Source organism: Lithobates pipiens, unplaced genomic scaffold (assembly GCF_037356315.1).
Source record: "Lithobates pipiens isolate NorthernLeopardFrog02 unplaced genomic scaffold, aLitPip1_a1.2 Scaffold_22, whole genome shotgun sequence".
Classification (NCBI taxonomy): domain Eukaryota; kingdom Metazoa; phylum Chordata; class Amphibia; order Anura; family Ranidae; genus Lithobates; species Lithobates pipiens.
This window is the reverse complement of record NW_027507784.1, coordinates 281,504,814-281,521,927: the sequence shown is the minus strand read 5'-3', so window position 1 is coordinate 281,521,927 and position 17,114 is coordinate 281,504,814. Positions and strand designations below refer to the sequence as shown.

Below are 17,114 nucleotides of genomic sequence, written 5' to 3'. Positions count from 1 at the left end.
TATAGGGACTGACGCACAGTCTGCTAAACACTAATACACAACCTGCTTGGTCCACAAAAGTTCTTATAAGGACTGGTAACTTGGTATAGGGTGCTACGGTACATAGGCCTGAGTGCAGTACAGTCTGCTGTTCTGTAAGGACCGCTATTGGTCCACAATACATAGGGTTGCCGTGCACTACTGCTGACCGCTGCCCTATACTGCAGCAGTCCTTCAGCGGTATAGGGACTGACGCACAGTCTGCTAAACACTAATACACAACCTGCTTGGTCCACAAAAGTTCTTATAAGGACTGGTAACTTGGTATAGGGTGCTACGGTACATAGGCCTGAGTGCAGTACAGTCTGCTGTTCTGTAAGGACCGCTATCGGTCCACAATACATAGGGTTGCCGTGCACTACTGCTGACCGCTGCCCTATACTGCAGCAGTCCTTCATTGGTATAGGGACTGACGTACAGTCTGCTAATCACTAACACACAACCTGCTTGGTCCACAAAAGTTCTTATAAGGACTGGTAACTTGGTATAGGGTGCTACGGTACATAGGCCTGAGTGCGTTACAGTCTGCTGTTCTGTAAGGACCGCTATCGGTCCACAATACATAGGGTTGCCGTGCACTACTGCTGACCGCTGCCCTATACTGCAGCAGTCCTTCATTGGTATAGGGACTGACGTACAGTCTGCTAATCACTAACACACAACCTGCTTGGTCCACAAAAGTTCTTATAAGGACTGGTAACTTGGTATAGGGTGCTACGGTACATAGGCCTGAGTGCAGTACAGTCTGCTGTTCTGTAAGGACCGCTATCGGTCCACAATACATAGGGTTGCCGTGCACTACTGCTGACCGCTGCCCTATACTGCAGCAGTCCTTCATTGGTATAGGGACTGACGTACAGTCTGCTAATCACTAACACACAACCTGCTTGGTCCACAAAAGTTTTTATAAGGACTGGTAACTTGGTATAGGGTGCTACGGTACATAGGCCTGAGTGCAGTACAGTCTGCTGTTCTGTAAGGACCGCTATCGGTCCACAATACATAGGGTTGCCGTGCACTACTGCTGACCGCTGCCCTATACTGCAGCAGTCCTTCATTGGTATAGGGACTGACGTACAGTCTGCTAATCACTAACACACAACCTGCTTGGTCCACAAAAGTTCTTATAAGGACTGGTAACTTGGTATAGGGTGCTACGGTACATAGGCCTGAGTGCAGTACAGTCTGCTGTTCTGTAAGGACCGCTATCGGTCCACAATACATAGGGTTGACGTGCACTACTGCTGACCGCTGCCCTATACTGCAGCAGTCCTTCAGCGGTATAGGGACTAAGAGTTTTGTCACAGGGTGATTTAAAAAATGACAGGCAGAGGAAGAGGCAGGCCCTTCCGCAGGGGTGGTAGGGGTAGGGCAGGAGCAACAGCCTTGAGCCAAAGTGGGAAGTTGCAGAAGGTGCGTTCAATTACTTTAAAGGACGCACCAGACTTGGTTGAGTGGCTCACTCAGCCTTATTCTTCTGCACCCTCCTCATCCTCTCGATCTGCACCCTCTTCTTCACTCTCTGCTATGTGCACCCCCAAAGACACTACCACCAACAACACCACCACCACCACATACCTTCCGCTTGAGTGCAAATGGGGGCCTTCATGCTCCAGTGTTTTAATAGGGACCCCCGTATAAAAAGCATGAGGGTCAAGGACCAGTACTGGGTGGCAACGTACTTAGATCCCCGGTACAAACACAAAATGGCGGAAATGTTACCGCCGTCGCAGAGGGCTGTCAGAATGCAGCACTTCCAGGCCTTGCTTCGAGAAATGCTGCATTCTGCTTTTGCGTGCGCTGGCAGAGGAGCAATTCCCACTCCCAGAGAAGGATTTGCGGGTACCAATCCAACAGCGCCTGCAAGAAGAGGCCGGTTTGAAGATGTGTTGGTGACTTCGGATATGAGGTCATTCTTTCAGCCGACCCATCGACAGGTGTCATCCGGATCCAGCATCAGGGAACGCCTAGACCGTCAGGTGTCCGACTACATTGGGTTAACGGCCGATGTGGACGCTCTGAGGAGTGATGAACCCCTAGACTACTGGGTGGGCAGGCTTGACCTCTGGCCAGAGCTTGCCCAATTTGCAATCGAACTGTTGGCTTGCCCCTCATCCAGTGTCCTGTCCGAAAGGACGTTCAGCGCAGCAGGGGGGATTGTGACCGATAAGCGTACTCGCCTAGCTCACGACAGTGTTAACTACCTCACATTTCTAAAAATGAATGAGGCATGGATCTCGGAGGAATTCAACACATGTGATCAGTAGACCATGTATATGTCTATAAACAATTTTTGGAATCAAGCACACAGACCTTCTTAATTCATTTGGCTCACTTCCCTGACCCAAAAAAGCACACCGTACTATATGCCCCTACCCTCCTCTTTGAAGAGGTTGAGCGGTGTCATATTTCTACTGGGGCTGCTTATTATGAGGGGTTCCCACCATCCCTGTGCTGTGCTGACTTCCTCCTGGGTGTTCTTATTATGAGGGGCTCCCACCATCCCTGTGCTGTGCTGACTTCCTCCTGGGGGTTCTTATTATGAGGGGCTCCCACCATCCCTGTGCTGTGCTGACTTCCTCCTGGGGGTTCTTATTATGAGGGGATCACACCATCCCTGTGCTGTGCTGACTTCCTCCTGGGGCTGCTTACGGTGCTGCTGTCAGCGCTGTATGTCACGGAGCTGCTGTCAGCGCTGTATGTCACGGAGCTGCTGTCAGCGCTGTATGTCACGGAGCTGCTGTCAGCGCTGTATGTCACGGAGCTGCTGTCAGCGCTGTATGTCACGGAGCTGCTGTCAGCGCTGTATGTCACGGAGCTGCTGTCAGCGCTGTATGTCACGGAGCTGCTGTCAGCGCTGTATGTCACGGAGCTGCTGTCAGCGCTGTATGTCACGGTGCTGCTGTCAGCGCTGTATGTCACGGAGCTGCTGTCAGCGCTGTATGTCACGGAGCTGCTGTCAGTGCTGTATGTCACGGAGCTGCTGTCAGCGCTGTATGTCACGGAGCTGCTGTCAGCGCTGTATGTCACGGAGCTGCTGTCAGCGCTGTATGTCACGGTGCTGCTGTCAGCGCTGTATGTCACGGAGCTGCTGTCAGCGCTGTATGTCACGGAGCTGCTGTCAGTGCTGTATGTCACGGAGCTGCTGTCAGCGCTGTATGTCACGGAGCTGCTGTCAGCGCTGTATGTCACGGAGCTGCTGTCAGCGCTGTATGTCACGGTGCTGCTGTCAGCGCTGTATGTCACGGAGCTGCTGTCAGCGCTGTATGTCACGGAGCTGCTGTCAGCGCTGTATGTCACGGAGCTGCTGTCAGCGCTGTATGTCACGGAGCTGCTGTCAGCGCTGTATGTCACGGAGCTGCTGTCAGCGCTGTATGTCACGGTGCTGATGTCAGTGCTCTGTATTACGGTGCTGCTGTCAGTGCTCTGTATCTCCTGCACCCTCTTGTTTGCCTACCCTGGTCCCTGACCTTCCCTCTCCTCCATTGCCTTCATTAGCTCCATAGTCCTGAATTGTCAGAACAATTTCCCAAATAAAAAAAAAATGCTTGTAGTTATCGATCCCAAATTCACCTCATACATGTATTATGCTATTGTCCAGGTGGTGGGACTACGTGCTACCCCCTAATAATTACCCCGTGGCCGCAAATTCGACCTAAAGGTTTGCGAAATTCGCCTCCCATTGAAGTCAATGGAGCCCGCGGCGAACGGTCGTTTTCGCGAACGTTTGTGTCCGTTCGCGTTTCGCGTTCGCGAAACGTCCCGTCGGAAGTTCGTCCATCACTAGCTGCTATATGTGAATACTATATATCATGCTTCTACTGTACTTACGCCTATATACTTTATGAATTTGATCTTTATTATTTTTTATGATCTGTTACCGAACAATCAATAAAAAATTATATATATTTTTTTCAATGTGGTTAAAACCTACCTCCATTATCCTAGTGCTTCATTTTAAAGTCCCAAACTCCCTCTATTACGTACCGATTACCGGGATGGAGGCACATACTTGTGCTTCATTTAAAGTCCCAAAATTCCCCTCCTTTTTTGCATACATATGGGAATAGGGACAAGGGAATTTCAGTTATATAATACAAATCAGTAATTAATTGGTTACTTACCTGGTCACCTGATCAATCTTCCAGAATATTCTTCAGTTACATCAGGTGATCCAACGAACCTATGAAAATAAACAGAAGGTTATAAAAGGAAAATAACCAACAAATTTTATCAGAACAACGGTTGCAGCAGAAGAGAAAGGCGCCCCAACGTTGTTCTCTTACCTACCTTTCATTCTTTGCTGCGTCAGCTAATGGAGAGGGCCTCTGCTCCGGATGGAGATGCTTGGATGAGGTTCTGTTTGTCTTCCAGGTCATCTACGGCTTCTTCACCTCCTTTGTCTCCCCCTTTCCAGGCTGTGGTTCCAGGTCTTCCTCCTTCTTCATCTGCTCTGCCCTCCGCCGCTCCGCCGCCATCTCTTTCCGCTCCGGGAGATTCACTTGCACAGACGATCCCCCTTCCTTCTTTGCTCCTTCCTCCTATGGCTCCTCCTTCTGTGCTGCCTATTATTCCTCCCTCCAGAAACTCTACAGCTGGCTCCTTCGTTCCACAACAATCATTTGGTTCCTCCTCTCCAGCGGCATCAGTAGTGAGGCAGAATACCAAATGCGATGTTGGGGCATGCGCAGTGTCAACAAGACGTCCACAGAGGAACAGACAGAGGTCGGTTCGCTGGATCGAATCCAGGGGCCAGCCTGTGAATAAGAAAACAAAAACTAATGGTAAAAATACTATTAATTCTTTTAATTGTCATTCTAGTTTTGCTGCTGATATACATGCAAATTCTTTCAATTCCAGTAAGCAAGCTACTAAAAGGAATGTGCATATTGTTTCATCAGATGTTCAATTTGTTGCTAATTCTTTGTCAGCAGATGATACTTTATTGCATACTGACAATACATTTACTTCAGTATCTTTACCTTGTACTTCTGTAGCTAATCCTATTCCGTCTCATTCTGTTTCAAATGCTTTAACTGCTATTCCTTTGCCTTTTATTAACCCATTAGATGCTGTTTCTAATTCATTGCCTGCAGTTACAGGGTCACAGGATTTATTGGAACAATCTGCGCAATCTCTTGCAGATGTTCAGAAAGACAATTCTGCAGGAGTTTCCTCCTTCCCGACTGCATCTTCACAGGCTGCTGTACAGCCTGTGGAAAAAGAGTCGCAAACCTTGTTGGCACGTTCTGCATCTCTTGCAGATGTACAGACAGGAAATTCAGCACAAGTTTCGTCTTTTTTGACTGCATCTTCCTAGGCTGGTGTATAGCCTGTGGAAAAAGGTGAGTCTGATCAATTACGATCGTTGTTATCTTCATTTAATTCCTTTACTGATTATTTTAAGCGTTGCATTAGCAATTTATCGGTTAATTCTGATTCTTCATTGTTGCAAGCTTGGAAAGATGTTGCTCAACCTATTTCACCTGTTGTGCATTCGGACATATTGCGTCCAGCATTTTCTGCGCCAGCTATTGCTCAGATGTCAGTTCCTTGTCCTCGTTCCCTGAGAGTTGCTTTAAAGAAGCATTAGTTTGTGAAATATCACCTCTTGGCTTTCATTTGCCAGCATCTATTAAAGAAAAAATCTGGAGGGGTGATTATGTAGATATTCTTTATCCTCTCCCTTCATTTAAGGAGAACCATTTAGATAAAAAGGAATCTGAAGATGACAGACGCAAATCGGCTCCTCGTTCGTTTAATAATTGGCTTCAAGCCTTTTGCATTTATGCGAGCGTTATGGGTGAAAAACGCCCTGAATTGTGTTGTGGCATGTTTCAACATGTTGAGATTATTCTTGAGGCTTTTAAGAATTTTTCTGGACTTGATTCCTTCTCCATCTTTGCAGCCGGCTCCTTCCCGGAAAGGTCACTGTTTGGGATTTAATGAGGGACAATGTAAATAGCCTAATTTTTGTCGTTACAAACTCGAATGTGCCACATGTTCTGGTAATCATCCGTCTATTCGTTGTTTTAAAAAATCATCTACTAATGTCCCATCTAATGTGCGGGATAATTTTCGTCCTAGCGGCAACTCCAGTGAAGCTAGCTGAAATATTGCCATTTCTACAAATTTGGCCAGATCGTCTGACAGCAGATCTCATAATTATTGGTTTCTCCCACGGTTTTCGATTACCAATCTTTGATGGTTCGGGTTGCATCTGTCACGATAACCTTCCTTCTTTCAAACGATTTCAAGGGGTGGTTGCTGAAAAAATAAGTAAATAAGTTCGCGAAGGCCATGTGGCAGGGCCATTTTCTTCACCGCCTTTTCAGAATTTTAGGGTGTCCCCTCTTGGTTTGATACATAAAAAAGACAAAGGTAGTTTTCGTTTAATACATCATCTTTCATATCCTTTGGGCTCTTCGTTAAACGATTGTATTAATCCTCTTGATAGTTCGGTTACATATTCTTCATTTGACGATGCGGTTTCCAAAATTCGTCTGTTTGGTCAATCCGCTTTACTAGCAAAGGCCGACATCAAGTTGGCTTTTCGTTTACTGCCTATTCATCGCTGTGCTTACAGCTCCTTGGGTTTTTGTTTTGCTGGTGCGTTTTATTACGATAAAAGACTTCCAATGGGTTGTTCATTATCTTGTAAATATTTTGAAGCTTTTGCATCTTTCCTTGAATGGGCGGTTTCATATCAAGCTAATTCGAATAATGTTATTCATTATTTAGACAATTTTTCTTTATTGGCCTCGCTGATTCTTTACATTGTTTTTATTTGTTTAGTGAATTCCGTGTTTTATGTGCGCGTTTTGGTGTCCCCCTGGCGATTGGAAAGACTGTGTGGCCCACTACCTGTCTGGAATTTTTGGGGATTACTATAGATACTTCTTTGATGGAATGTCGCCTCCCTTCAGAGAAAGTTCTTAGGTTGGGCCATTTGGTTTCCTTTGTTGTATCTAAACGAAAAGTCACGGTAAAAACGTTTCAATCTCTATTAGGCATGCTTGCCTCCGCTACTCGCATAATTCCTATGGGTCATGTTTTTTCAAAAAGACTCTACAAAGTCTTAGCTGATTATAAGTCGCGATTTCATTTTGTTCGTCTCTCCTCTGAACTAATCTCAGATCTATTAGTTTGGGATCAATTTTTATCTACTTATAATGGTTGTTCCATTTGGCAAGCCCCCTTTTGTGATTCTTCAGCTATTTCATTATATACTGACGCGGCGGGTTCGATTGGTTACGGCGCATTTTGGCAGGGTCACTGGTCTATGGCTTTTTGGCCTACTTCTTGGGTTGAGCAGGGTCTTACAAAAAATATAGTTTTGCTTGAAATTTTTCCTATTTTGGTGGCCCTTGATCTTTGGGGCGATTGACTTAGGAATTCTCGCATTCTCTTCCACTCTGATGACGAAGGCATTGAATATGCAGTAAATTGTTTAACATCTAAATCATTACCAGTATTAGCAGTATTGAGGAAGTTAGTTTTTTTATTGTTTGAAATTCAATTTGTGGATTAAGGTCGAGTATATTCCAGGTAAAATTAATTTAATTGCTGATTCTTTGTCATGCTTTCAGCTCGATCAATTTCGCAGTTTGGTACCGGAAGCGGATCAAATTGGTTGTCCTTGCCCGGAAGCGTTGTGGTCAGTGGTTTGTTTTCCGTAATTTCATCCATTACCAATTCTTTGGCACCGTCCACGCGGGCGCAATACAACGCCGCGTGGTCACTTTGGTGTTCCTTTTTAAATTCTAACCTCGTTGATGTGAATCAATTTTCAGAAGCATTGATTTTAGCCTTTGTTGATTTTATAATGATGAATTCTTATTCGTATTCTCATCTCGTTAAGATATTGGCAGGCGTTTCCTTTTTTAATAAACTGAGAGGATTGCCTCTTTGCAACCAGTATTTTTCAGTTGTTCAAGCACTTAAAGGATACCGCAAATTACGCTTCCAGGTTGATGATAGAGTACCTATTACCTCGATTATTTTACAACATCTCTTGGTTGCGTCCTCTGACGTTTGTTATTCGGATTATGAATCCATTCTTATGCGAGTTTCCTTTTGCCTTTGTTTGTTTTTTTGGTGCATTTCGCATCTCCGAATTGTTGCCTAAATTTTCTTCAGCTTCTGGAGGTCTGATGTTGTCCGATGTTTTCATGCAGAAGGATTACGCTTCAGCAAAACCGACCAGCTGGGGAATGGTCGCTGGATTGTAATTCATAAAATGAGTGATTCCCCTCTTTGCGTTTTTTCTTTGTTATCAAAATTCTTATTGTTACGTCCACTGAACAGCAGTCATCTTTTGGTGCATGCTTCGGGTATCCCGCTTACACAATACCAATTCAGAGTTATTTAAAAAAAATGCCTGATATTGTTAGGATTACAGCATTTGAAAATCACCACCCATTCTTTTCGCATTGGAGCAGCAACTGAAGCAGCTGGGTCTGGCATCTTCCACTGCGATTAAAAGTTTGGGTGGTTGGAAATCTAACTGTTTCAGATCTTATGTGAGACCTAATTTATGTTTCTCTGCTTTGTAGGGACACCTTGGGGGGTGTGGATAATCGGACATTCATTCGTTTTTTGGGCTGAAAACAGAGCTTCCTTACGCTACTACGGCCTCAACCTAGGTCTAGATGATTCCTCCTATACCGTATTTCGGTTTGGATACAGCGGAATGTCGTGGTTCGAACTTCATTCATCGCTTCGTGCTCTGCTTTCTTCTCACACTCCACCATCAATTATTATTTTTCATGTAGCTGGTAACGATTTAGGTTCTGTTAAAACTTTGGATTTGGTTGCACGAATGAAAACGGATCTTACTCCTCTTCACGATATTTTACCATCAACTGTTTTAGTTTTTTCAGAAATTATCCCTTGATTAAAATGGTTGGTTGATCCAACGCATTTCTTTTTAGAAAAAATTCGTAGACGTGTAAATAGATTTCTTGAAAAATGTATGCCTTTGATAAGTGGACTGTCCTTCCGTCATGTCGATTTGGAAGGTGGTTTGCCTGGTTTATATCGTTCAGACCAGGTGCATTTATCTGATATTGACAATGATATCTTAGATTTTTTTGCTTGTATTGAATTGCCCGTGGCCCGGGTGGGGTGCCAGGCTCCTTAAGTTTAGTGAGCCTGGCGTGTGGTATAGTTTTTTGTTATTACTTTATGGGTTCGAGCTTTTAAAGCTGAACCTTTTTGGTATTTTATAATCTAAAGATGATTATAAAGGTTATATGTGTGTATATTGTTTAATGTTAAGTTGGTTAATATATATATCGTCATGCCAATAAAATAAAGGGCCGCGGCCATTCATACCACAGAAGGGAGTTATTAGTTTTATTTTTATTTAAAGTTCATTAAGAAATTAAATTTGTCATCTAGTCCCATTAGCTTTTTCCTCTTGCAAAGCAAAAGTTAAAATGAACCTCATCTAAAAAACTTGAGATTTGCCATGTTAAAAGGAACATTTAGAAATCTTAATTATGCCTAAGCAGTATCCTGAAAAAATGATTGCTTTTCTGGAATTCCTCCTGAAAATTATCAGCATGCTTCCCTTTTTGTGAGGGGGCCTGAGCACTCCTGTGCCTTATGAGTTATAGCTGAATATCTGCTTTGTGAGAACTATGGCACTGTTGCCTCTCACTGCTAGTATCAGGAGCTGTGGAGCGAGATTTGGTGATGTCCCTACTGTACTGATCACTGTTCTTCCTGGAGGCTTGGACATGGGAAAGCAAAGCCCTGTCTCTAACAAGATGACTGCCTTTTATACAGAAACACAGTGCAGAATAAGGCATCAACGCCTATAATGGGGAAAAGATCATATTTAGGTAGACCACAGGCAATAATGATAACTAGTTGTTCCATACATGTATGCGGAGCCCAAGATGACGTGGCTGGCCTCCTGCAAGGGTCTGCACAGACAAAGGAAAAGCACAAGTGCCAGGGAGTAGACCTTGTACAGCTGGTAGTACACCATGGAAACGCCAAGTTAAGTAAAAAGGAGAGTTGAATTACAAGCCTTTTCCAGTAACAGCTGAGTGACAAGGCATCAAACCAAGTCAGAGGTCGGCTTCAGAGTTATAAGCAAGCAGAGGTTGGCAATGTGCCAGCTGCAAGGTACAAAGCCAATGCCGATGGGCAGAATTTTGGTCAGAAATCACGGCCAAAGTTGGTAATGTAGATGGGCAGAAAACATAGGCAGACAAGAGTAATCCAAAAGCAGGTTAGCCAAGTCAGATGGAAGCCAAGTCGATAAAAAGGCCAGAATGAATATTAGGATCAGGAAAACAGGAGCAAAGACTCAAAGGCATTCAAAAATGATCTATTGCAGAGCTTGGGTTCCTACAAGCATCTCAGGCAGTTGGAGGATCTCATGGCTCAAGAAGATTTTAGTTATTGGTAAATCTCCCAGCAAGTGTATCCTAATCCTTCACAATTCTATTAACAATGTGTGTGCAGCGGTCAGGTGGGCATTACAGTGATTGAATACACGAGGATGGCCAGTTATCTCCGACTTTGTTTTTTTGGGATATAATGTTTACTTCTGCCCTTGCAGGGCCAACTTAAATTTTGCCCTTGCTTCACAATAGAAGGTGCTTGTGTTTATGGATGTTCCTTCAGCCTGTATATGACTGAAAGTGAAAATATTAATAATACGCCATCTTTCTTTCATTCCAGCTCAAACCATTCCAGCCATTAAAAATTTGGAGTGCCTCAATGATTTTGATCAGAAAATGTTTTGTTTTTGGGAAATTGCTGGTTCAAGCAGCAATTGCACTGAAGATTTTACCTTAAGATATGCACATGCACATGCAGATAAGATTTTACACAACGATCAAAAGTAAGTTCACTGTGAAACTCTTCTTTTACATACAAGAAAATAAAAATTAGAATCACAGATACATTTCCATAAACTTATTTGAATAAGCAATCATTACATAAGCAATATGTAATTGTAAGGGCTCATTCACACATGTGGCCGGGATGGGGGGGTAGTAAAAGCAGCCGGTTAAGCCCTGGTCTTACCTCACCTCTCTGACCACCTACCTAAACAAGGGCATACAGCTACTCAGGGCTGCACATATGCTGCAATAAATATGAAACCACATGTTGCATTTGGCGGGTAGTAGAGCTACCAAAAGTACAGGGCCTAGTGAGTTCTTAATTCAAGGTGAACTGCTTGATTTACCACAAGAGTGAGGGAGTGCACAGGATGGGAGTTACATAGTTGAAAAAAGACACTAGTCCATCCAGTTCAGCCTGTGGTGTGTGAGTGTGCTTGTGTTTATGTCAATAGTACATTGTATGTCCCTGTGTGTTGTGATTGTTAAGGTGCCCATCTAATATTTTTTTCAAACTACTGCTTCCTGCTGATGCCACTGCTTGTGGAAGAGAATTCAACATCCTTATTGCTCTGACCTTATGGAACCCTCTATGCAGTTTAAGGTTAAACTGCTTCTCTTCCAATTTCAGTGAATGGCCCAGTGTCTTTTTAAATTCCCTTTCATTGAAAAGTTTTTTCCTTAGGCTAGGGTAGCCAGTATGGCATATCATATCATATCATATCCCCTCCCAAGCGGCTCTTCCCCAGAGAGAATATGTTCAATGTTTGAAGTCTTTTCCCATAGCTGAGATCCTTTAATCCCTTTAGCTTTGTTGCCCTTCTCTGTACTCTCTCCAGTTCCAACACATCTTTCTTGAGGACTGGTGCCCAATACTGGAGGGCATACTCAAGATGTGGTCGGTGAGTCTTGTAGAGTGGGAGAATTATCATTTTATCTCTGGAGTGAATCCCCTTTTTAATGCATGCTAATATTCTGCTGGCTTTGCTTTCAGCAGCTTGGCATTGCTGAGCCTGTCATCTACTAGGCCCCCCAGGTCCTTTTCCATCCTAGATTACCCCAGAGGTTCTCCCCCTAGTGAGTAAATTGCGTTCATATTTTTAGCACCCAAATACATTACTTTAAATTTTTCAACATTAAACCTAATTTGCCATGTAGTTGTCCATCCCATCATTGCCCTGCTTAACTTTGTATTGTTTGCAAACATTAATATTACAGAATTAGTCCCAAGACAGATCCTTGGGGGTCCCCACTTACCACATTGGACCATTCTGAGTACTCGCTATTTATCAAAACCCTTTGGACCCACCCCTGTAGCCAGTTTTAAATCCAGGTACTCGCCCTATGGTCCATGGGCCGACAGACCTCAGTTTGTAAAGTAAACATTTGTTGTTAACTACATCAAAATCCAGATACACCACATCCACAGGCCCTCATTTATCTAGATGGTAGCTCACTTCTTCATAGAACTCTAATAGATTGGTCTGGCAAGAACTATTCTTCATGAATCCATGCTGATCTTAGATATAATCTTGGATATAGTCCCTTTTCATCCCCTCCATTAGCTTACATACTATCGATGTTAGGCTGACTGGCCTGCAGTTTCCAGGGATATATTTTGGCCCTTTTAAAATATTGGTACCACATTGGCTTTTCTCTAATCAGCTGGTACCAATCCAGTCAGTAAACTGTCCGTAAAAATTAGGAACAATGGTCTAGCTATCACCTGGCTAAGTACCTTAAGGACCCTCTGGAGTATGACATCTGGTCCTGGTGACTTATTTATGTTAAAGTGATACTAAAGTCTAGTTTTGTTAGTTGAAAATAACAAACATGTTATACTTACCTGTCCTGTGCAGTAGTTTTGCACAGAGCAGCCTGGATCCTCCTCTTCTCGGGTTCCTCTTCGGTGCTCCTGGCCCCTCCCTCCTGGTTGTGTGCCCTCACAGCAAGTAGCTTGCTATGAGGGCACCCAAGTCAAGCTTCAGCTCCCTGTGTCCATTCAGACAAGCCCCACCCCCTTTCTCTCCTCATTGGCTGCCTGACTTTGATTGACAGCAGTGGGAGCCAATGGCGCTATGCTGCTGTCTCAGCCAATGAGGAGGGGAGTCCCAGGCAGCCGAGACACTCCTACAACATCGTTGGATCTAGATGGGGCTCAGATAAGTATTAGGGGGGCTAAGGGGGGCTGCTGCACACAGAAGGCTTTTGATCTTAATGCATAAAATGCATTAAGATCAAAAACCTTCTGCCTTTACAATCAATTTTCAAGTCTATTTCTGATACTGTCTTCTGTTAGCCAAGAGGGTGCATTCTGTGATGTTTTATTAACATTACAGTCTCGGTTACTATATCCCCCCATTTATTTGATGAAAACTGAGGAGAAGAATGCATTTAAAACCTTTGCCTTCTCTTAGTCTTTTTTAACCAAATTCCCTTCATCATCCTTTATGGGGCCAATATGTTCTGGCCTCACTTTCTTACTGTTTATATTTTTAAACAATTTCTCGTTTTTTTTTTTTACTCTCCTCCACGATGTGCCTTTCATGGTCTATTTTAGCTGCCCTGATTGGGCTCTTACATTTCTTATTGCATTGTTTGCATTGTTGGAATGCTGACAATGACCCCTCAGCCTTGTATTTTTTGAAGGCCTTTTCTTTTGCTTTTATATGCATTTTTACATTGGAGTTTACCACCCAGGATTAATTTGAGCTCTTTTAAATGTATTTCCTGTTGGAATGCACTGGCAAATACCTTTACTTAGTGTGCTCTTAAAGCACTCCCATTTTTCCTTTGTGTTATTTTTCCTAGGATTTTATCCCATATAAAATTGTCTAGTAAAGAGCGTAGTTTAGCGAAGTTGGCTCTTTTAGTGTCCTTGTATTACCCTTGTGCTTCTTATTTCTGTGTTTTATACTGAAACCTATTGACCTGTGGTCACTGTTTCCTAACTTGCCCCGTTTTCCACATCCGTGATCAGGTCTTTATTGTTTGTAATCATTAGGTCTAGTAATACATCATCTCTTGTTGGTGCATTCACCAGCTGACCCATGAAATTATCCTGCGAGCCTTAGACGAATGTGCGGTTCCTTCTGCCCAGTCTATATCTGGATAATTTAAATCCCCCATTATAATAAAATTTCCCAGCCTTGCCACCATAGCAAGCTGTAATAGGAGGTCTGCCTCTCCCTCCTCCCTCAGGTTAGGGGGCCTGTAGCATATGCCCACTATTACTTTCCCATTATTTTCCTTCCTATGGAGCTCCACCCACACGGATTCCACCTCCTCCCTGGCTTCATTATTGATGTCATCCCTCTTGTTCACTTGAACATCATTCTTGATATACAGGCATAAACCTCCCCCTTTCCTACCCTCCCTATCTCTACAATATAGGGCATACCCCTGAATGGTTGCCAGCCAATCATGTGAGCTGTCAAACCAAGTTTCTGAAATTCCCACAAAATCAAAATCCTCATTGTACATTACCAGCTCCAGTTCTCCCATTTTATTAGCTAGACTTCTAGCATTGCGTTACAAGCCTCTTAACTTTGTCCTGTTGCATACTATTTCCTTGTTAGTTGTAATGAGGCTGCAATTTGGCTTTGCCAACTTACTTATTTTCTTAGGATCTACACATGGTGGAAAAGGATTAAAATTTTTAGACTTGGAACTAAAGTGAATTGTAGTGACTTTTAACATTTCCTTTTTGTGATTAACCTTTGTTTCACAATCTATGTGTAGCACCCTCTAGTGTGCTACTGGTGTCAGAGTAGGTAAATCATATTCAGACTTATGTTTAAACCCTGTGGGTCTGTAATTGGGTAAGGTTTGCTAGCGTTCAGGGCAGCATGACTTATAAAGGCAGCTCTCTGGTGCCCTCTCTGGTTCTGGAATGTTGGAAAATGTTCTGAAAGTTAGAGGATGGAGGCTAGGAGGGTTGTCCTGCATATTTAGGGGCCCTTTGTGAATCCCCATTAGGAAGGCCTGGTAGGGGACTAAGTGAGCTCTTAAATAGATATGAGTCATGCTGAGCAGGGAGTCGGGTAGAAGATGGAGATGCAGTCCTGAGGAGGCTGTCAGTGGCCCTTGAGGGGCACCCCCTAGTCTGGGGGGGTGCTCTGCCCTGGGCCAGGGCTCAGGTGCTGGCCTTGAAGATCCTACCAGAGTAGAAGGTAGAAGGAAGCTTTCCTAAGAGTCAGCGTGTAGAAGGTCTCTCTTGAAGACAGTGGTGTGCTTAAAGTGGAGTTCCATCCCAAAATGGAACTTCTGCTGTCCGGATTACTCCCCCCTTCCGTGTCACATTTTGCACCTTTCAGGGAGGAGGGGGGAGGGGGTGCAGATACCAGTCTAATACAGGTATTTGCTTCCACTTCCGGCGAAAGATCGCCACAGTATCCATGACGATCTATGACACTTATGGGACATACAGTTCCCAGAAGACAGCAGGGACTACTCAGAACACGCAGCGGAACTCTTGCATGTGCAGTAGGGAACCAGGCTGTGAAGCTGCAAGGCTTCACTTCCTGATTCCGTTACTAGCAATGCCGTTGCCTCCACCCGGAGCTGAGGGACGGGTCGGCTTCCGGTGAGGACATCGCGGGCACCCTGGACAGGTAAGTTTCATTATTTTAAAAGTCAGCAGCTGCAGTATTTGTAGCTGCTGACTTTTAATTTGTTTTTTTTTTAGGCAGAACTCCACTTTAAGTCTTCTATAGCCTTGCCCTGGGAGATCTCCAGAGTGGCAGTTGGGTAGACTGGTGAAGAAGCAGCAGGCAGGTGGGCTGGTGAAAAGGCAGCCAGGTGAGTTAGCATTTCCTGCAGTAGTACAGCTGTGACCAGTGTCTACAGGGGAGTTAGAAGTACTCCAGGATGCAGTTCACAACACATTATGCTACTTTTTAGAGGGACTGAGAGTTCCTAGCCTGTAAGGGGCAGTTGCTAATTTAACAGAGACTGTTAGCCTGTACAGAGGAATCAATTGGAGCTATACAGAAGAATCAGTAGGGAGAAAGTTGACCCTGGCTTTGACACTTTAAAGTTGGGCATCCCATAATTCCTATCTCAATCCAAGTTATTATCTCCACATAATAAAACAACAAAGCAAAGCTCAAGGACTGTTCACTGTGTCTGGATGAAAGCTGAAAATGTTATGTGCCTGGCTGTGCAGCAGTGAGGAACCCTGTCACATGCAACTCCTACGGGGGTAGTACTACATATTTTTATATATTTGACCATCGACTTTTGTGATTGATTGCTTATTATGATATGTGATGCACTATTAACTTTATGATTATATTTAACATGTGGAGTTTTTACTGGGATCGAGAGTGCTGCACTATTTTCGGTTATGAGATTTCAGTTTAGGGTGGAGTGAGATCACCTTTGCGTGCCAGCTAGCATCCAATGAGTTACTTCTAAAGTAATTTCCTATATTATTATTATTTTTTTGTTGTTTTTAATACTGTTGAAGGGTGGTGCACAGTTGTGTTTTTATTATTAGTTTTGTACTGGTAGACAACATTGGTTGGATGTGGGAGTAGAGTAGAAGTAGAATGGTAGTTGTTGCATTTTTTTTAATGGGGTTGCATCAAAGGGCCTGAATTATTCCAGCCAAGGGGTCCCCTGTTTGACTCTCTCCTAGAGCCTCAATTTATGTAAAGCTGGCCATGCTCATTGGTGTTGCTAAGGGCCTGTGTCAGCAGGCTTTGGGCTTATGTCACTGGCATCCATTTGACATAAATTTTTCAATTCTGAGGTCATTAAGAATACTATGACAGATACATGTGACCTGCAGTTGACCTCCTGATTTGCTCCAATCAAAGTTGTATGGAAATGCAAAACTCATTTGACTCGAACAAAGGCCTGACCAGACGGACCCTAATAGTGAGGAGTGTGCGATATGTGTGTTGGAGTAAAAATATCAATGGCTATATGGACACTTGGGAGAGAACTGTGCATACTAGGGTGTAGCTCTAACTGGTGGCGTGGATACTGAGTCATAGATGTGTGTGCTTGAGTGCAGAACTCACTGTTTGTGGATATTAGGGAATGTCGTGTGCCTGCTGGGGCACCAACTGAAACTCTCACTGGTGAATGATCTATACATACTGGGGTGAAGATCTAACTGGTGCTTTTGATGCTGGAGTGTGAGCTGTGTGTGCAGATATCACCAGGAAGTAAGCAATGCATGTGTAGAGAGAACAGATACTAGGC

At 43.9% G+C, this 17,114-nt stretch overlaps 1 protein-coding gene across 1 annotated transcript in view; it reads left to right on the top strand.

Annotated features, from left to right (window-relative positions):
* LOC143924696 (uncharacterized) overlaps positions 1–17,114 on the top strand; it is a 101,905-nt gene that overhangs the window by 24,093 nt on the left and 60,698 nt on the right. Inside the window, exon 3 of the mRNA XM_077449113.1 lies at positions 10,738–10,900. Within this exon, the coding sequence (XP_077305239.1) occupies positions 10,738–10,900 (163 nt within the window). The remainder of the gene's footprint in view (positions 1–10,737; positions 10,901–17,114) is intronic.